The sequence below is a fragment of the Paramisgurnus dabryanus genome, chromosome 20, assembly GCF_030506205.2.
Source record: "Paramisgurnus dabryanus chromosome 20, PD_genome_1.1, whole genome shotgun sequence".
Classification (NCBI taxonomy): Eukaryota; Metazoa; Chordata; class Actinopteri; order Cypriniformes; family Cobitidae; genus Paramisgurnus; species Paramisgurnus dabryanus.
In genome coordinates, this window is record NC_133356.1 from 5909340 (window position 1) to 5931393 (window position 22054).

General features: G+C 37.5%; 1 protein-coding gene across 1 annotated transcript in view; it reads right to left on the reverse strand.

Moving 5' to 3' along the window:
* Positions 1-4007: 4007 nt before the first annotated feature.
* The window catches only part of zfand3 (zinc finger, AN1-type domain 3), a 28392-nt gene continuing 10345 nt past the window's right edge, over positions 4008-22054 (reverse strand). Inside the window, exons 2-6 of the mRNA XM_065296117.1 lie at positions 20213-20253; positions 19925-20104; positions 16865-16930; positions 14445-14606; positions 4008-5369 (exon numbers count right to left, since the gene is read on the reverse strand). Of these exons, the coding sequence (XP_065152189.1) occupies positions 5215-5369; positions 14445-14606; positions 16865-16930; positions 19925-20104; positions 20213-20253 (604 nt within the window). The 3' untranslated portion in view covers positions 4008-5214. The remainder of the gene's footprint in view (positions 5370-14444; positions 14607-16864; positions 16931-19924; positions 20105-20212; positions 20254-22054) is intronic.

A 22054-nucleotide genomic window follows, 5' to 3' on the forward strand; every position in this document is an offset into this window, starting at 1 on the left:
AGATTTAGTTTTCTCAATGACACACTAAAGACTGCAATAAACACTGCATGCTTGCTCTAGAAGTCAGGACCGATGTAAAAACATTGTGCTCGGTACATCACACATTAGATCAACAGGTGGAGAGAAGGCGGTCTTTTGTGGCTGTTTAAACAAATTCGAGCACATGCAGGTCTACACCCCAAAAGCAATACGGTCGAAATCGTTTTTGACTACCTGTGAATGTGGTCAAATGGACGAGCTCAAAAGGTTTTACAACCCGTTTACACCTGTATTTAGCGTCATCCACTTGATCTGATCAACACAAAACACAAGACTTTCTTAAGATGTCAAATAAATATTTGGTGTCCCCAGAGTACTAAGTTTTAGCTCAAAATACCATATAGATAATTTATTATAACATGTTAAAATTGCCACTTTGTAGGTGTAAGCAAAATGTGCCATTTTGGGGGTGTCCTTTTAAAGGCGGGGTGCATGATTTTTGATAAACACTTTGGAAAAGGGAGTCGGCCAAGTACCAAAACACACTTGTAGCCAATCAGCGGTAAGTGGCGTGTCTACAAACCCCACATTTACATGCAAATGAGTTGCTATCTGCACTAAATGACAGTGCTGTGGTTGGATAGTACAGATTAAGGTGAAAAATGTGTGAAAAAATTTGCTATTTTTTCACATGCTTACAGAGAATTGTTTACCAAAATTAAGTTACTGGGTTGATCTTTTTCACATTTTCTAGGTTGATAAAAGCACTGGGGACTCAATTACAGCACTTAAACATGGAAAATGTAAGATTTTCATGATACGTCCCCTTTAATACCAGGTGTACACAGGGTGTGAGAGTCAAAGGGAGTCAGTGTGCATCTCATCAGATAAAATATAACCGTGCCGGGGACTCCCTGCGGGGTTAATGGCGCTACCCATTCTTCATCAACATCCAGCACATTTGCTATGATCACTCAGTCTATATAAGCTTTTTTAGTCTGTAGTATTTTTCACAGTGAAGATGTGACAAATCATAACCCTGCTCTGATCTGATACACACTTTATAATATACTGTGCATGTCAAGCCCTGTACACACAAATACACAATCATATATGTACATAAGGTAAAGTTAATACATGAAATCATGGATTTAGTCTAATGGAAAATGCAAATTTAAAGCTGCAATCACTATTTTTTTCAGTGAAAATAAACAAAAATAAGTTGAGTAAATACATAGGGTCTTCTTAACCTTATTCACAAGATAAGCTTATAAATAATTCACATTGGCTTAATTTAGAACTCTCTTCTAGGCATTACATTATTACTGCTCTTGCTAGTACGATTTAATCTTAGCCACTGTACACTGAAAAAAAATATTCATTCAATTTACTCAATAAAAAAAAAATAGAAAAAAATTAGAAAAACAAAAAGAAAAACTTTTGTTTAAACGTAGCTTAAATAAATTGATTGCAACCACTTGCCTTAAAAAGAAGTACATTTTAAGTAAATGATAAATTGAATGAATATTTTTTTCAGTCTATACTTCTTATGTTGTCCACCAATTTTTCTGTGTTTCCTCTTGCTTTTATTAATGTAAACCTGCTTTGAAACAATTTAACAATTGTGAAAAGTGTTATAAAAATTGAATAATAATGATGATTTCTAATTTGTGCCGTAGCAATTTGTAGGTTATATAACTTTTTGAAATGTTAATTGCTGCTACTCAAAATCATCTTGGGTTCTTCAAGGGTTTAACTTTTTTGACTAGTTGAAGTTGCTTTAAATTATAAAAATAACTCCATTCAACTTTTTATTTATTTATACTAACTCCTCACTAGTCAAGAAAGTTAAAATTAATTAGTTTAAGTTGTTTAAAGCAACAAGAAATGTATTAGTGTTGAGGAGTCGCACGATGCTGCCGCATATGGTGAAGCATTTGTAGTTTGTTCAACAGCTTAGAGTTGTCATTTAGATGGCTGCGTTAAATCTGTAAAGTTTAAAGCATCAATCATCTGGGAAATATCATGTAAACATGTCAGTTTATTAGATCCTTACATCTGAGGAATCGTCTGTTTTTAAAACAATAAAGGCTCGAACTAGAAAGAGTCTACAGGCAAAAAGTGAACTCAACAGAGCTCATGCTAAAACAAAAGTTAATAGCAGAAGGGCTTTTTTAAGGGATTAAATACTGAAGCAGAGATTACTTTATCCTCTGAACAAGAAACACTGCAGCAATGTGATTATGATACATTCAAGTTTCATTTAGTCAAAACAAATGCTGCACACATTACCTTTTCAGATATGTGACTTTTAGGATGTACGGAGATGGCAAAAGAGAGGTAAAAGTTACGGATTGCAGCTTTAAAATGTATTTGTTTTGATCAGGCTAGTAATAAAATTGCCTTTATGCACATGTGCAGATAATGTTTATGCAAAAAAGCTATTGACACTTTAAAACTAAGAAGCTTAGTTTTAGCTAAGCTTATTTTTGCCATGTAAAAATGCCTAAAACCCAAGACACACTTACTTAAAATACGCATAAAATATTGATCTTGTTTTCAGAAATGTAGATGTAGTAAGTTCTAAACCTAAAGAAAATAAAGGCCTGGTTTTACAGACAAAGCCAAGCCTAGGCCTTAAATTAATTAAGATGTTTAAGCATCTTTCATAAACATGCTTTAGATCAAGGGCACTGGCTTATTTTAAGATCTGGTATTTTCAATCGAGACACCTTAAACATGTGTCTTAGTCTTAAGCCTTGTCTGTGAAACCAGGGGACTATGTATCAATGGGATAAATATAAAATTAGGCTAATTTAAAGCCAAAGTTGATTTTTGCATTAGCCTCTGTAACATACTTATGTATGTTTAGGTATTTTACTTGAAAACAAGGTTAAAGGTATAGTTCACCCAAAAATTAAAATAATAACATCATTTGCTCACCCTCATTTTGTTACAAACCGGTATTCATTTCTTTGTTCTGCTGAACACAAAGGAAGTTATTTGTAATGAAGCAGGAAACAGAAGCACCATTGACTTCAATAGTAGAAAAAACACTACTATGGAAATCAATGGTCAGGGTTCCCACACCTTAGTAAACTTCAAATTCAAGGACCTTTCAAGGACTTTCCAGGTACAATACCCTCGACTTCAAGGACTAAAGCACGGTTACTTCGTGTTACCTTTTAAGATATATTGTTACAGTTCCCTTTGGAGGGAACTCGCGCTGCGTCACTGCGGTGAAACTTTGGGTACGCCTCCAAGGGTAAGTGCGTCTAAATGTGTATATCAAATTCAACCAATGGTGAGGCTTAACGGCAAAGACACGGTGATGCAGGAGCCAGGAAGTATATCGCTATCTGAAATATTGCCAAAGGCGGCGTTACAGGGACGCAGGAAGTATGGCAAGAGAGACGCAGCGTCTCGTTCCTTTCTCAGGGATCAACAGTTACATACATAACCCGAGAAGTTTCCATGTGTCAAACACAACTATGCAAAAAAACTTTTTGGTATGAATCAACATTCGCACAGAAGATATATGCATTTAAAGTGAAGATTTTAGCTGGTGTGCTTAAAAAGTATCAAATTTTTATGATATTATCCTACACTACACAGGGAATAATATGAATTTTTTTAAATAGATTTAAGCACTTTCAATGACCTGTATATTTTTATATATATTTTCAAAAACATTCCAGGGCCTTGAATTATTTCCCCCAGATTCACAAACTTTCAAGGATTTCAAGGACACGTGGGAACCCTGAATGGTGCTCCAAAACGTTATCTTCCTGTGTGTTCAGCAGAACAAAGAACAAACATACAATCGAGTAAATGATGACAGAATTTTCATTTTTGGGTGAACTATCCCTTTAAGAGTTATTTTTTAAGGCACCATTGCTTTATTGCCCATTAATCTTTCTTCGAGTGGCTCCCTGTGTGCAGCTACTAAAGTGAATCTTTTTTGTTTTACCCAACCTCGCTTTATGAATGCACTTACAATCATTAATATAAAACAACCATGCCACACATCCTCTAATCCAGTTTATTCTTTTTCAGCAAAAGAGGAAAGGAAAAAGAAAAAACAAAGAAACAAAAAGAAAGGCTACAGAATTTATCTTATCCATAATCCATATGTTTTCGTATGTTTTTATTTTAACCTAAAAAGGGCAAAGTAATGCAGCTCTATGCTAGAGTGAGAGTTAACCAGAAACACAAAGGAGGTTAAATAAGGATTTTTCTTAAGATACACAATATTCATCTCTTTTCTTCAGTTCTGTCCTTCTCAACACCCAAACAGAAAACCAGTCGAGAATAAAGATAAAAGAAACGTGCCGGTAAATTGAGACATCCTCGCTCCCACCGACGGTGAACACGCCCCTCTTTAATGACATGGATGGGGAGAAAGAGAGAGAATTGAAAGATTAGCATGAGGAAAATAATGACACGGGACAAAGCAAGTAAACCGGGATGTTTAGATGCTTTAAGAGGCAGACAGTATTTTGCAAGGGCTGTTGGGAGTCGTACGAGGTTACGGAGCTTGTTTATTCAGACCTGAATGAACTACAGTTCCCGGACGAGCTGTGTCCCAACTGAATCCAATCCGTTTGAGGGTACCGTTTGATTTCGCTTCCGCCCTTGTGTCGGACCAAGCGTCGAAAACACGGCTGTAAGTGCATATGAGCGTAAAATAGGCACAGCTCGCCAAATGAAATCACAAAAAGCAAAGTCTGCCTTATCCCAAGGTCATCACGGGGGGTGACTGCGTGATCCAGGTCCTCAAAAAGACTTTTTTTCATCCGAACGTCCGTGTGATGGAGGAGACTTGTGGAGGTGGAACGGAAATTCCCAAAGGTCCCGATCGACAAGTTTCCCCTGGAGTCGACCGCAGCCTCTGAGAAAGAGCAGTTCTCCAAACTACAGACTTTTCGGGAGGTGGGGACGAGGAGGACGCTTGTTTCCTCTCCGCCGTGACCTTGGGGGAAGTTTTATTGACCCGGTGACCTGCGTTCGCTCTGGAGGGGAGGCGGATAACAGTTAAGTTAAGGCTCTGTGTGTGATGAGCCCGAGGCTATTGAGGGGACACAGGTCAGGGGTCAAGCAAGGATGTGGGTTCCTCTGAGATGTACTGGAGAAATAAAGATGTCACTAGTGGGTGATTGAGGTGTGTGCGTGCGTGGCATAAGTGGACTGCGGTGTGTATGTATGTGTGTGTGTGCGAGAAGGGGCAGGGGGTGTTCAAGAGCACTCTTCTCCGATGCGCTGGCAGGTTCGGCCCACCTTGCGGTCCAGTTTAACCATCTTCATCACGGCCTCCTCTCGGCCACGCCCCAGATGGTCAAACATGCAGTCGTGTTGCTCCGGCAACCGGTGCAACATGCAGAACACATAACCTGAGGAGACACAATGATATAAAAAGTGTTGTGTAATCTTCTCAAGGTTGATTTTGAAAAGCATTCTAACAGCACGGCGTGCAACACCAAATTTAGCAAATTTTAATAGCATGAGTTAAAAGTACATCTTATTCCCCACTTTCTGCCTCATTGAGAAAAACAAATAGCTCTCAGATCAACTGTTTACCCAGATTAGGTGTCTGCTTTTTTGAATAAATGCCACACTTGGCAGAGAAATTATACAGATATCAGATCATTCCTTAGCAAATATAAAACAGTAGTTTAATATTTTCTGAAGAAAATGTGAGCAGTGTTGCTAGGATTATACTGAGGTTGCTGGGAAATGAAATCTCCAAGTACATATTAAGCATTTAATGCAATTGTGCATTCATCTTTACATGTTTTAAACAAAAAAATGTGTACAGCTATCAATGAATCACACTCCCAAGAAACACACAAACTGACTAAACATATAAACTATGTTGTTTTGGATAAAAGTATCTGCCAAATACATGATAAACACATTCACATTGATTTAATGCTAATTAATGATTTTTTTAACTTTCACCCACTAGCGTTGCCAGCAAGCGACAGCGTTTTTATGATTTTCTCAAATGTTTAATGCTTTCCATAAAAATATCTTCTTCAAATATATAAACGCACAATATAGCAAACGAAAGAAGAGATTTTCATTTTTCTCTTTTTATAACCTCTTAAATATGGGTAGGTTTCTTATAAAATACCAAATTTTGAGCAAAAAGCTGAAATAATTAACTTTTGTTAGAGATCAGATTCAGAACGATGATCAAAACATATGCAGAGTTTTTCCTGTTGTTGGATCAGTGGATGCTTTAGTGTTTTATAAGTTGGGTAAGAGCACCACCTAGTGGATAGTAACGGAAATATGTATTGCCGTAAAAACTCTTCATAGGGAAGCGTTTCTCTTAATTGCGGAAAGAGTTAAAAGGGTACAGGTGCTATAAATCACAATCCTGACTTCAAAATGTCCCGCACCAGCAAAATAATTATGTCCCGCTTCTGTCCGCAATACTTAGACTACGTTTACACATGGGCGGCTATTTTCATAAACGGACATTTCAACCTCTCCGGTTTCAAAAATAACTTTGTGCACACATGTCAGTTTTCAGAAAAGTGTTCATTGACACGTACCCATGTATATATGGTGTAACGAAAAGCTCAAGCCCACTTAAGCCAATCAGAATCCCAAAAACAGCAACAAATCACTTCCTGTCCCTTCTTTGAACAAGGTCGTACTTTTGACGTAGGTGCGAGCTCTGGCACATACTGTGACGTTGGCTGCCTAAACATCCATTTGTTTCAGTTTACATGGCACTGTGCAACCAAAGATTTTCCAAATCTCCACACATGCCAGAATTTTTAGAGAGAGTCGGTTTCAGGGGTGAGTTCTCCATTTGCGTGTAAACAAAAGGCGCAAACGTAGGGAAATTTCTCAGTTTTTCAAAATAACCATGTATGTGTAAACTGGGCCTTAGAATTAGTTCCCTCTGGCCAAGAAAATCATGCAGGTGTCAATATATGTCATTATACCACGGGTCTGTTGAATGTTCCGTGGGTATGCATTAATTTCTGATAACCACACACCTAACTTGTCAAATGTCTTAAAAATAGGCACCAGAGCAATATGTGTGGTAATCGTGGTATAAGAGGAATAATTGACTCCGGTCCATTGAATTATTTGAAAATAATGCACACCCGCGGTGAAACGGCACTCCGCGCATTATTTTCTTAAAATTCAATGGCCCGTCGTCAATTATTCCTTACATATTTCAGTTCGTTCTACTTTGCTCAAATTTTAATATGTTGAAATTATGACTTTTTCAACTTGTTCCCCCTTTATATAATATAAGAGACAGATAATAAACAAAAAAATATATTTTTATATATTTGCTTGCTGTGTCAACGGGGTGCTGCATTAACTTGGATAAAAGCAAACATGAACATTATAGTTTTTCGGCATATATTAGTTTTTGCTCATGTCAATACAGATATTTATGTTAGTTCATGGTGCATTAATTAATGTTAACTTTTAAGGATGCTCCGATCAGGATTTTTAAAGCCGATACAGATGATCGGCCGATACCAATTCTCCAAGCTGATATGCAAGCACTTTGATGACTGTATCTGTTAATATTTTCCTAGATAAAGTAATATTACAGATGTTGCCTTTGTTATATCACTTGGAGTAATTGGGTATATTATTGTTTTAATAGAGAATTAAATAAATTAGTGCAACAAATATTTATTCTGCAAAGAGAAATTTAATATGCATTTAAAAAGGCTTATGCCTATTAAAAATAATGGAAATAAAACACTTCACAGTCTTTACACTGTATGAATTAAATATAAAGCACGTCTTCGTAGTTAAAGGCAGGAACTGTCTAAAAAACTTTTTCCAAATTTGTTTAAACGGCCTTTATATACCAATACATAAGTAAAATGTATAAAATCGAGTATAAAAGTATAAAGTATAAAAATCGAGTGTCTGTAGACCTTTCATTACTGTTTTAAACACAGCTAATTATTTCCATTCGGGACTTAAACGTGCCTACTCTGCCTTTAATACACAAATCTCTGTAAAGTAAAAAAGATGAGCACATGAGCAACGGGTTATAAAAGTGCTCGCACTTCGTAAAAATTGTCTCTAATGGCGCTTTTCCATTGCATAGTACCCCACGGTTTAGTTTAGTTTGGGTCGGGTCAGTTCACCTCACTTTGGCGTGGTTAGCTTTTCCATCGAGTTTAGTATCACTTCGGAGTGGGAGGGATTATAGGCGTGTCGTTATATTTGCGCTGCATACTGCTGTGACATCATACACGTGAGAGCGTTGTTGTACATTCCCATACATTCATTTACTTCTCAGTCTGCCACAAAATTAAAATTGGCCACCACAAATAGATGTTTGCACATCGCGTTTATCACTACCTCTGTCTCACATGACAGTTTCTGTTAAAACACCCGACCCGTGGCGTCAGTCGACGGCGCTCCGCTGAGCCTCATTCAAGTTGCATTTAAGCATATATAATGCGGACGTGCACGTCGCGAATGTGCCGCCACAAACTGCAAGTCTGGACAAAACTGTTATGGTTTCCCGGATTCTCAACCTGCGGATGTTTTTCATCGCTAAAAGGGTGTTTGGAAACTTATAGCAGAACACAGATAACAACATGTTTGCTTGAGACAGCGCAAGCTACTAGTAAGCTAAAGCTAATATTTACATTATAGCGATGACGTGACGATTCTCTCAGACCAATCAGTGATCTACAGTGTTTTCGCGTAACGTTTGGTATCAGCTCGGGTCGCTTGGAACCCCAACCGAGGTGGTACGAAAAAAAGTATCGGGTACTACGTACTGCACCCAATGGAAAAGCTCCCAAAAGTAAGCTGACCCGACCCAAACTAAACTAAACCGTGGGGTACTATGCAATGGAAAAGCGCCATAAGTGAAGCCGTATTCAGGAGCCCTATGATGAAAAAAACACAAATATTGGTTTATGAGATCAGCAAATTTAGTGAGTACCGATCGAGTCATTTAATGCCGTTATCGGCAGATACCAAACTGCGGACAATCGATCAAAGCATCCCTATTAACATTACAACACTTGATTTTATAAATGTCCTAGTAAATGCTGAAATTAAAATGAACTAAGATTATTAAATGCTTTAGAAGTATTGTTTGTTGTTAGTTCATGTTAGCTAATGCATTAACTAATTGTTAATAAATACTTCATAGTAAAGTGTTAGCGCGTTTTCTAAGTGAAACTTTTTAAAAAGTACTTTCAAAAAACTCACACAGAAATGTGTTATAGATCTTAGGTGGGCACAAACAACTAGTTTTTCTGTTGTCTCACCTTTGAGTGCTCTTGACACGACTATTGACTTGTCGTAAAATGTCAGGAAAGATGGTAAAGATTTTTAAGACTGTACACACCTGACACTTCAGACCTGAACTTTTGTTACCGTTTTATGCACTGTACTAACAGATGTCACGCAAAGTTTCCACCCACACCCATCAAATACTGTCCCACGGTTCAATTGGGTACAATCGTAGTCCTGCAGGTATCTTGACTAAGGCAGGTTTGTACATTTCTAATGGTAGGTTAACTTGATGGTGATCTGTTTCATGTTAAAATCCCTGCATTTGTCTCAGTTTAAAATGCAGAAATGACTATCAGTAAGTTGATCCCCAAAAAAGTATGAACGCTGTGATGCCATCAAACAAATTAGCTCTATTTATTTGAGCTCAACTAATGGTGTCACTTTAAGCTGACACTCAACTAATGGGTGATGCAGAGAGTGTTTGGGAAATCTGTTGGAAAACAACAAAAAAATGACAAAAGGCATGATGAGCCAGTGCCACACAGGAACGCATTCTGAGCATTCCACCGACAGAAATAGATTCCCGAATACTAAGAAGTTGAAGCGATGGAGTGTTGAGTGCTAGATAACCGCAGGAGTCTCGTTTTCGAGGGACTCTGGAGGGATAATGAGTCAGATGTGAGAACAGTCGGATCCGTAAGTGTATTATCAGATCAGTGGGAACTTCTATCAGACTGATGACTCTCACTGCTACTGTACAATACCACCTTAATTTTAACAAAGAAATAAATAAATATCAAGCACAGCCAGTCGAACGAACAGTGCAATTATGTTTAAACATTCACTTTATTTCATTACCTACAGTTGAAATCTGAAATTTAAACGTCTGAGGGGGATTAAATATCCTCCCTTAGTACTGTTGGGATCTCAAAGTTCTTGCTGAAATTGCAAGCACTTCACAAACAAGCAGACCCGTGTGTAATCGTGTGTAATCTGTTATATCTACACACAGTTAAAGAGGATGTTTAAAGCTAGGGGTGTCACGATTCTCCAAATCCTCGATTCGGTTACATTTTCGATTCTAAGGTCACGATTCGATTCGCGATTTTTACTTTTTTTTTTAAAGACAAAAAATGCTATGCCGTTAATATTTATTATTATTATTAATATTATTATAGTTTAACATTAACATGCACATTGCATGCTTTTCCTCGCATGAGGGTTTGTGAGTTTCACTTTATGGGGACAGCTTGTAGATAGAGGATTCCTTCTTGCACGCACATGGACTTAATGCGTGCGTCTTGGACTGGCATCTGAAATAAATCCGACGCGTCATAAGCAGCTACTCTTCTCTCCGTCTCACGTGCACGTGCTCTCGCATCTGTCCGAAGTCTAAACATAAACTAAAGTAGTTGTAGCAATACATCCCTCTTGTTTAAAATATTAATATCTGAGAGCTTTTTTCCCCCGCTTCGCAAGCCAACCGGACGTGACATGGGGGCGTGGCAGCATCGTTCGAAGTTTGAGTTGAAATACTCATGCTATACATAAGCAAAGTGTCAAAAAAGCAGATGGACGTATGATGTAGTATTTTTTGTGCCGAATGCATGTCGCCAAGGTTCGTACAAGTTTCTGAAAAAAAATTTTGAACATGAAATATTCATACGTAACAATCTTGCTTTGTTTCTTGTATGGGCAATTTCAGTGCAGAAAGTACAGTGGAAGTCCTTATATGGGCATTTTAACCGGAATAGGTCACGGACCAACCAAGAGCTGACATGAAATCAACACCACCATAGAATTGTTTTGTTGTTTGTGAGGAAAATTTAAAGAGCACCTATTTCATTGCTAAAAAAACGTGATTTTGTGATTTCACTCTCTTCCTTAAATGCACGAATTTAAAAAGCTCTGTGTCCTTGATTGGCCAGCTAATCTGTACGTTAGGGATGGGCATGATTAATCGACGATTGATAATTGATCATTAAGAAATTAGTCGATGATGTTAATTTGTTATTGATTAATCGAATCCTTTTTTTTAATCTAATGCAGGTTGCATTGCCTAGCATAGCGTGTGTCTTGAAGCAATTAAATTAATTTCACTGTGTGGCAGCAATTCAACATTTTACCACCAGGGTGCAATATTTGACACTACTCCGTTATCTGTGACCTTCCGTTTTGATTTCAAAAAAATTATCATGTAGAGGTCATGATCTTTTGGAACAAATGAGGTCTCTGTTTAAGAATGCGGCTCGCAGCTGCAGGTTCCGCTGCTTTAGAGCACCGCATATTCAAGCGCATATATGTTCCCAGTGTTTCCGCTATATACATCCAACCGTGGCGGCCCGCCACTCCTAAAACATCCCCGCCACGCCTGTTGTTGTGGATAGAAGGGATACAGCAAACGAAATCTCGTTGGATGAGCACTGTTTTATCCTAATCCTTTAACCAAACCCAACTCTAAACACAAAATTTCACACGATTGTAGGATGTATTTGTATCCAATTTAGCCAGAACCGCTGTTTTCATCCTAATAATCCTACCTCCAAATCTAATCCTTAACTTTCGGCATTTGCTGTATCCCTTCTAGACAAAACCCACAGCGTCAGCTCGCAAAAAGCTACCGAAATGTCCGCTCTGCGAGACTGGCTGTCTAGAAATAAATTCCTTTCTGGATTTGCGTTGTTCACTCATTTATAAATAAGTCTCCTAAAATATCATAATTTCCTCCATGGGTTTAGTTTCATGCACAAATAGATTTAAATCAACAGAGGATTATTAAGCTACGTTTCTGTTTTGAGAAATAATAATAAAATAAATAAGCCTATACGAAATATGTTGCACTTAAATAATTATTAAATTGACAAAACGAATAAAAAAGTATTTGAGTTTCTGTTCTTTTTTTGTGACGCGCTCTAAAACCAAACCAGCAGAAAGCACGTCATGTTTTTAATGATTATAAATAAGCACAAGGTTTTCTCCTTATTGTGAGTTTACACAAATAAAAATACATCATTTGAAGTTTCGAATGTTGTTTTACTTTTATCTTTATGACTATAAATTTAGGGTAATTTAAGCTGCAAGGTCATCACGCATATGATGTTCACCGGCGCATATCTACACCAACACAGCGCAGGGCTGCGAGAAAAGACATTATTAAACTTTTGATTTAACATATTACGAGTTTTTTGGACATTCATTTGGAATCACTGTACTCATATTATCAACTTATCGGGCCATTAGTTATTCAGTATTGGCTATAAGCGCACTGCTGAGCGCTCAGCTGTCAGTCAATCGTCTGTGCTTTAGATCGACACTCACAAAGTTTCACATTAGCCTAAATGATAAGATATTTGTCCAAAAACAAAATGCTAAATACTGAATACTACTTATATGCGACTGCAAGACATTAATAGTCGAATCTGTTTGTAAGGAAACTTACATTATTCCCGTGAAAGAGAAGAACGTTGGTAATAGAAACTTGAGGCAGACGGTGAGACTGTTTTATCTGTTTTCAGACGAAACAGCAGGGTCGGGGTACCCGCGGGTGAACCGCATAATATTTGATCTAACGGGTGTAATAGGCTATTTGCGTGTCATTTGTGTTGTAGATGCAGGTCGGGACGGGACTCAATAGACAAGAGTAAAATGCGGGTCTAACATCCAAGACCAAAATTCGACTCGTTTTAAAATGTCCCGTGCTTATTTGTGTTTAAGATCTGTCTGAAGACCGGTAAAGGTTTATATTTAACTGCGCGATTTGCGGTGTGACCGGCTCGGGGTCACAGTCTTTATGTCAAATGGTACGGGTGTGAAATAAAATTGCTGCTGATGTCGGATAACTGGTCGGTTGTTCTGTCAATCACAGCGGTGCGGATTATCAAACAAGACTGCATGACTTTGTAACAGCTCTGTACGCTAAACACGAGGACGAACTTGCAATGCACACTACATTAAAACTACAATGAAATATCCGAACTACGTACGTAGCTGTGTAACGTTTTTTTAAGAAAATACAGTTTAGATCAAACATAGAAAAGCAATATGCTATAAATATAAGGAAAAGTAAATGACAGCGTGAAAATTATAAAAAAATACATGTTAGTTTACTGTAGCCTATATTCTACATTAAATCTTTTTTTACATTTATAATCCTCATGGGTGCCCCCTGCCGCCACAGCTGAAAAAAATCCTAGAGGAAACACTGTGTTCCGTTTGTCTAACTAAATGTAGTTTAACTGTTTGCCACAAGTTGATCTTGTAATAAAGGTCTCATTTAGGAAAACACGCTGTATTTTGTATTCAACATTTTTGAATGATTAAAGTTAAATAATTATTTTTTATTATAAAAATATTAATGATTAATCGATAGTCAATCGTTAATTCTCCCGACAATCGACTAAAAAAATTTACCCTACTGTACGTTGAGATTGGCCTGAATACCTCTGACGTCAGCCGGAAATGTGACGCTCCTTACCATGTTTGAAAGACTCGGTTTCTAACAGGAGTTAACTTACAGGCTGTGAGTCCGAGGCGGAGGAATTATGATAATGTCGGTCTTGTCTACATCACCAATTCCAGGAAGTAAACTGTTGCCTACAATCCATGTGTTTGTTGTAGTCCAAGAAAAGAGATTTATGTTGAAGACGATAACTCATGTCATTGTTTACTTTGGGGTTTGTACCTTTGGCATTTCATTAACATGTACTAATACACACTTACACACCAAAGGAAATGTAAAAACCTGAATCGGAAAAAAGGGGCTCTTTAAGCTCGTTCAACTTCCAAATGAAATCAGCACAATGGATATATTTTGTTTTTTCAAGGTAGCAGCAAAGTTGTGTGTGTTTGTTTAAAGCTGGATTTTGTCATGAGTCGCAGGCGGTAAGTAAAACTGCATCAAATGTCTGTGTTTTGTTGGCAATTGGCTGGTACGTGCATATAATGTAAATGACACAAATATGTAATGAATCAAGTTATGCAGAGATAGTCGGATAATGTTTTGTGCGTGTTCATGATGCGGTATGCCTCGAGGAGCTCAGGTTAACTCGGAAAAAAATCGGTACAGCTGATCTGTCTTTTTCAAATCTGAATGACTCTTTAAAAATATGAATGATGAAATACTGCTCTATAGGTACTCAAGATTAATATGAAATAAACAGAAACAGCATGTGTTACGTGAGTGTTAACATTTTGGAGAGGCATGTTGGCATACTGACCACAACGACAGGACCCCAGCTCCTGCTGTACGAGTTCCAGTTTGGTTTGGCAGCTATGGCACCGCCGACGGTTCTTCTGCTTGGGAACTCGTGGAGAACCTTCAGAACATGAGGCCTCCTCCACCCGAACGCGCTTCTCTGGGGACGAATCGCTCTCTGAACCTGAAGTCAAACACAAATAGACTTGTAAACTTTGGAAACGACTGAATGACCTGCGCTGTGTGCAGACTGGTTGTGTGCCTCAGTCCTGTCACACATTTGAAGGCTTGCCAATGCATCCAACAACTACACTTGTAACAAACTCTAAAGTGTTTAACTTGACTGTAAGTTTTAAACAGTTTAAACATTACATAGCACTTGGGTATTGTAAATAATTGGTCAGATTGAAGTCTGAAGCTTTTTTAAACATCATGTGATTTAAATACTTGGCTAGGTGGTTGCTATGGTGTTCTGGCTGGTTGCTAGGGCACAAGCACTTGCCGGCCTGTGCAAATGTGGAATTAGATAAAACCACTGGCGAGGACTTCAGAGAGAACAGAACGTTTGTAAATCCTCTAGACAGGAGTACAGCTTGACCAGAGCTTCGATTTAGCCTGCGCTGACCTGATGCATGGCACTTCTTACGCATGCAAATGTTTTGGTAAAAATATGTACAAAACAGATATACACCGTTTTGAAATTACATACAAAATAACTTTAGTCAAAAGGTATCTGAAGGAAGATTTATACACTAACTTGATTTATACACGGACTAGGGATGCACCGAATGTTTGGCAACCGAAATTATTACAATTTATTCAGTCTTTTCACTTGTTCGGCCGAACACTAAAAATGTGTTTAAAGTGAAAAGACTGAATACATTTTTACCGAAAAATAAGGTCTTTGATGACGTGATCGAATTGCAACCAGTGCAGAATATGAGAGGTGCACAAATGTAGTAAACATGTTGGTAAAAGCATTTTAAAGTGTCCGAGAAAGACACAAAAACATACAGCACTACATGGTGGTTTCCCAGACAGAGTTTAGCTTAAACCAGGACTAGGACTTAGTTTAAATATGAAATATTACTAGTTTTAACAAACTTGCCTTACTAAAAACATTACTTGTGTGCATTTTGAGGCAAAACAAAGTGCACTGATGTATTTTAAGAGATGTCAGTGCAAGTTGTTTTCAGTTTGGACAGCTCTTACATTTATTTTAATTTAGGACTAGTCTAATCCCTGTCCGAGAAACCGCCCCTATAAGTTTCATTTGCCATTTAAAATCAAGACATCCTGATGCAGCACAAGCCCAGAAAACAAGAGACTTTAGCTCTTCATTTTGATGTTATAGATGAGAAGAGGAATGAGAAGAGCAACTGCAGTATGTATAAAAACTTCCTAGAACCAATAAAGTCCTACAATGACAAACACGCTTATATTCCTCTGTCATGCCCGTCAATCTTGTCGCCGTCTCGCTCTCTGCTCGTGCTTGACCGTGCACGCAGGCGCGTGTCCCCTGCTTAACATACATTGCTGCATAAGCGTCGTTGCTTAAGGCAGAGTAATGAATAGGTTATTTGCATTTTGTTGTAAATAATTTGTTGTTGTTGTTGTTGTTGTTGTTGGTAAAATTTTTCATTCACAAATGTAAATTTTGTAAAACTCCTCCACGTTTTGTAGTGTTTAAAGAGAAATTTGCAATATATTTGAAGACTTTAAAAAGTATGAAAAGTCACAAAGCAAGATATTTATGTACCTTAATACAGGATTTTGAATTGGAAATGTGAAATCGCCCTACTACGCTGTTTATTTTTGATGTATTTTTTTCTTTTCTTTTCATTTTCTTTATTTTTTTTTTATTTTTTTACTTAATATGTACAGAAGATGAATGTAACTGTAATATCTTGTATGTAAATCTCAGTCTTGTTTTGTAATTCTCATTATTATAAATGCCTTTTTGTATCTCCTTTCAAAGCATTGAATAAAAAAAAAGTTATTTGCATTTTGTGCGGAAACAGAAGATCAGAATAATATCTGTTTAGCAAAGACTCATTTATGTGGTCGAATGTAAATGGCACAGTTTTAACAAGTTAGATAGCTATCTGATCAGAGAAGTGACCAGGTGTAAAAAAAAGCTCTGTAATGACTGCTGGAATGTAAAAAAAAATCATTGTTAAATAATGTGAAATAAACATAGTAAAAATGACATTCTGAAAAAGTAGCTTGTGCAATGGTGACAAAATTGGCAAAATAATAAGGGAAATAAAAAATAAAAAAACGTGTTCAGTATTTGGCCTTCAGCTGAGTGTTTCGTTTTATTCAGCTTCAGCTATTCGGTGCATCCCTAACAATGACTAGCATTTACAACTCTGATCTACTATGGTGTGATGTGCTAGACTATTAAAAGCGCTCTCTTTCTCTCTCGTTGATGAGATGTACCTGAGTCACAGGGTCGTTTTGTAGGAGTGGATAGCGTGCCGCGAGCTGTGTCTGTACTGGAGACTTCTGGGAAAGGAAGAGAGAGAATTAGATCATTATAACACAAGTGTATAATATCTTTCAGCTCCTCCTGTCAGAGATCATTTGTGGCGTATGCACTAAACACAATGAAATACAACACAAAAGCAACAGACTGCCAGAAGGCACCAGCGTATTACTGAAGTGAATGTAACGCTCTTATTTCACCCTGGGATTCCTGTACACACACAGAAGGATGTCTATAAAGGAAAACGCCAATCCAAAGATTTATCATCGGTTAATGTAATAGTTAATCCCAAATTGAAAATTAGCTCATTTTATTTTACCTCAAGCTATCCTAGGTGTGCATGAGTCAGAGTTATCCTGACTCTTCATAGCTTTGTAATGGCATTGAATAATGGCCGTTTTCATCAGATAGGAATACGACTGCAGTGGGTTAATATTAGTATTCTAAGTGAAACAATATGTTTGTTAGGGCTGGAGCGATTAATTGCCATTCATATTAATAAAACCCGCCTAATCACAAAAGCGATATTATGCAGAGCACTTTTATGTATTATGGGTCTTTGATCAGTAGGAAGTCCTTATCAGTCTAGTATCACTATGGAATGAGGCTCCGTTTACACGCATGGTCATTTTGAAAAACGGAGACATTTCCCTTCGTTTACACGCAAATGGATAATTTGCCTCTGTAAAAGATTATTTCTAAAAACTCAATTTAGAAAATCTTCCTTTGCGCGTTTGTACGTAAACTGAGACAAAAAAGTGTTTAGGCAGCCAACGTCACAGCATGCGCCAGAGCTCGCACCGTCGTCAAAAGTGCGACCTTGTTCAAAAGAGGAAGTGATTTGCTGCTATTTTCGGGATTCTGATTGGCTTACGGGGGCTTGAGCTTCTCGTTACATCGCCACCTAAAGGTTTGGCATACTCTTGATGGCATATATACACAGGTATGTGTAAATAAACACCCTTCTGAAAACACTCGTCAAACATAATCATATATTTTATCATTATAAAAATATCTAAAAAGGTTTAAAGAACAGCAATATAAATATGCTTATAAGCATTTTAATAGAACTGCATATGAAAATGGTACTTCTGCGGTGCATATTGAGTTTCTGCACGAGAGCGCCCTCTGGCTTTTGGATATGGTGGCATTTCTTACGTGTGGTCACTCAGAATCTGTCAGCCAATCGCTTACGTGTGGTCGTGAGGCTTGGCTTTGGCAGATCATCGTTCTCAGCCACTCCCTCTGTTCGCTGATTGGTCCTACAAAAATTTGATTTCTCGAAACGCTAGAATAGAGAGAAATCCCAGACGTAGTACTGAAGGAAAATGAAATTAAGCGGAAGTGCGTAGGAGGGCGCAGCCAGGCTAATGTGAACACATCTACATGAAAAATGGTTTCAAATCGGTACATAAGGCAATCATTGGTTCGTGCGCGTTTCGCCAGAATGCATATGACGACTAGTTATAAGTCAGTATTTTAGAACTGGATGTTTTTCTTTCTTTTCAACGCAAAGCCAGCTTTTAAGGCTATACTTGTGGCGAGAATAAAGTCTCTTTATATAAAGTAAGACTAGAAAAGATCGTATAAAAATCGTAGGGCTCAACGCAAATATATTTATACTGGTCCGGTCAGCCCGTGGTTCAGGTTTACACTTGCCCTGACAAAAGTTTCACTGGCCCCAATATAAAAAGAAGTCAATTGGATACATATACATTGAAAAAAGTCTCCCAACTTTTCTGCTTTACCTGTGAACTGACAGCAAACTGTGCAAAATATTGCATCTTTTCTTTGATCATGTTTTGCCAGAGTAAATGTCTGTTTCCAAGATGTTAAATAATATACATTGATGAAAATATAGTATTTTAGTGACTGAGGGTGAAGCACTGGCCCGATCAGACTAGTGACAATACTTTTTACTGGCCCAATCGTCTCTCACGCTTACCCCGGGCCAACCGGCATTCCTTTATGTTGAGCCCAGACTATGTTTGGATTGATCTGAATGCGTTTACGCTGTTGTGTACTCTATATATGAATCGTTTTCTTTCACAAACCTAAAAAGATTTGGAAAAGCTGCGAAATGCCACATCCATCAAAAATGAGATAATGACATTAACAGAAAGCTCTCAGAATGCATAATACGTTCACCAATAACTTTCGCTTCAAATGCGCATAATCCCAGCCTCAAGAATTTCAGAAATAACACTTTGTTGGCAGAATCCAATAAGAGTCTGATAAAAAAATGCTCACTTACAAGAAAACATGTCAGGTTTTGCATCTGAGCTTTTAACACATTTACCTTATGGGTTCATTTTATCTGATGACAAACGGGCTTCAAAAACAGCCACTGTTCAATGCCATTACAAGGCTAAGAAGATTCAGGATATTTTTTTAATACAACTTTAACTTTGTTTAGCTGAAAGTCATAAACACCTGGGTTTGGGCTTGTGGATTATGAAATATGGGCTAATTTTCAATCTAGAGTAAAGACTGCTGAGCTTTTTTCCTAAACATCAATGGTAGATGTGTATATATAATACTTCATTTTCAAAAGGACACTATGCAATCAGTCAATGTATCCCCTACATTACGTGACCCAGTCAGTGAAAACCCAGCCAAAGTCATTTTTTGTGATTTAATGCTTTCTACATAAAATCATCCTACGTAATGTAAAGGACATTTAGTGAAAATATAATCTTAATAGGTTTAATGCTGACTGAGCAAGGTCATGTTGAAGATGTGAAAATAAACGTTGATGCTCCAAATCTTATAATTATGTTATGAGACTTTACCTAAATTTCACTTACAGGGTGACACCCCACAACTTTAAAAGCTACATGAAAGCACTGTGTCAGGAAAAGCTGCAGTTTCTTAAGTTTGTACAGTATAAATCGCCATTAACTATCATTCTATTAAAAACAGAACCTCACTTAAAAAAATCCCTGTGTTTCATGGAAAAGGGAAATTAATATGATGTTGTAATGACACGATGGTGAGTAACTGTGTGCCCTCACCGTCCTGCGCAGGAAGAGGTGTGGCTTCTGATGAAGGCTCCTCTGAGCTGGCTGGCTTTGAGGACAAGGTTTGGCTACTGCTGCTGCTCGATTCATTACAGAAGACTGCTGATTGGCTATTGCTGGAGCTGGGGGCGGGCTCTGGAGTGCAATCCTCGTCTGGCTGTTTCTTCTGTATGTCTGGTGGAAAAGAGAAAACAGAAGTGTCGGGGTTAAGACAGTGTGATGTAACCACAAGCATAATTGTAAAGCCACAGTGATTCAAAAGTGTGAAGAAATTACACTTACCAGCAAAGCATTTGGAACAGAGGTTCATGGTTTTGCTAGACCTGGAAAGAAAGAAATAAGAGAAATTATAGACCTGTTTATCATGTTTATATCCAATATGGGTAAACCGTAGGGCTGGGTATCGATTCAGATGTTTCGGACGGATTCGATTTCGATTCATAAGCTATCAGAACGGTTCGATTACGATTCTCGGATCGATTTTATACTTGATTCTCGATTCAACTCAATGAATATAGATTTAATACAAATACTATATTTATTTAAAAAAAACAGTGAACATAAGTTTACAAGTGGGTAGTTAATAAAAAGAAATTAAGAGCCACCAACCTGTAGATTACACTTTTAATTTTAGGTACACTTTAAAAAAGAACCCATCTCGAATTTTCAAATGCATACAATTATGTTAAATACAATACAATTTTGATGCAAGATGAAAAATGTATGCTGAAAAAAGTCAAAACAGTCGCATTCCTTGATCAAACAGGATCAGCTTATTTCATAAAAAAATTGATTCGTAGCCTTTGAGAATCGATTTTTAATCGACAAAAAAAAGATTAATCGAAAAAAAAAAACATTTTGCCCAGCCCTAGTAAACCGATGTTTTTTTTATGGCTGATGCTGATTCAGATATTGAGAGAGCAATGTTGCCAATATAAGTCCGTTACAATACAGATGTAATTACAGTGAATCAGACAAACAGAAAATGGGTAAAACTACTTGTTATTATAGGAATGCTCAGATCGGTAACGATCGATCATAGCATTAAATGAATTGATCAGTACTCGCAAAATTTGGCAATCTCATGAATTAGGGATGCTCCGATCGATCGGCCGATAATGCTTATGTTTCTCAATGAATTACGGTGAAATGCCACTACATCCAAAAATCCAGGGGGCGCTCTCGTGCAGAAACTCAAAATGCGCTGTAGAGTCTAGATGAAGAACAATACACACGCAGCTGTGATGACACGCAGCTCCATGAAATGGCTGAAGGATATATTTATATTGCTGTTCTTAAATCTTTTCAGGTATTTTCATGATAATAAAGAATATGTTTAATAATTATGTTTGACGAGTGTTGCTTTTTCAAATGCATGTTATAAACGACTCAAACTAACAGTGATTTTAGATCGATAAGGACCTACTGATCAGAAGCCGTAGTACATGAAAAAGCTGTAATGAGATCGGCTGTCCGATTCAGAAATGTGATCGGCCAAGTATTATTAGTGGAGATCGGGACATCCCTATCATGAACCGATCTTTTTGTTTACTTTTGTCATCATAGGGCTCCTAAATGCGGCCGTTTTTACACAGTGCAAGCATTTTTACAACCTGTTGCTCATGTGCAACGTGCAGATTTTAATTTCTTTTTCTGCCTTTACAGAGATATGTGCATTTTCTAAGAGGATGCCCTCCGGTCTTAACAGCGTGCCGCGTCTTCACATCCCCATCTAACAGTGTATAAAACATATCTAGCACGGACAATTGCATCTTCATGCCGAAAGTAATTATTTGCATGCGTTTTAAAGTTTTGACAGTTTATAATTTAATTTTACTTTAAAGGAAAACACCATCGTTTTTCAATATTTTACTATGTTCTTACTTCAACTTAGATGAATTAATACATACCTATATTTTTCAATGCATGCACTTTTAATCTTTGTACAGTGCTATGTGAATGTGTTAGCATTTAATCTAGCCCCATTCATTCCTATGGCTCCAAACAAAAGTTTTATTTTTTGCCACCATACTTACTCGTGTAACTGCTAATGTAACAGTCTTTAAATAGGGAAAACATGGAAGTGTTTGGTGGCTCCTAAATTCATCCCTGTTTGGATCCTAA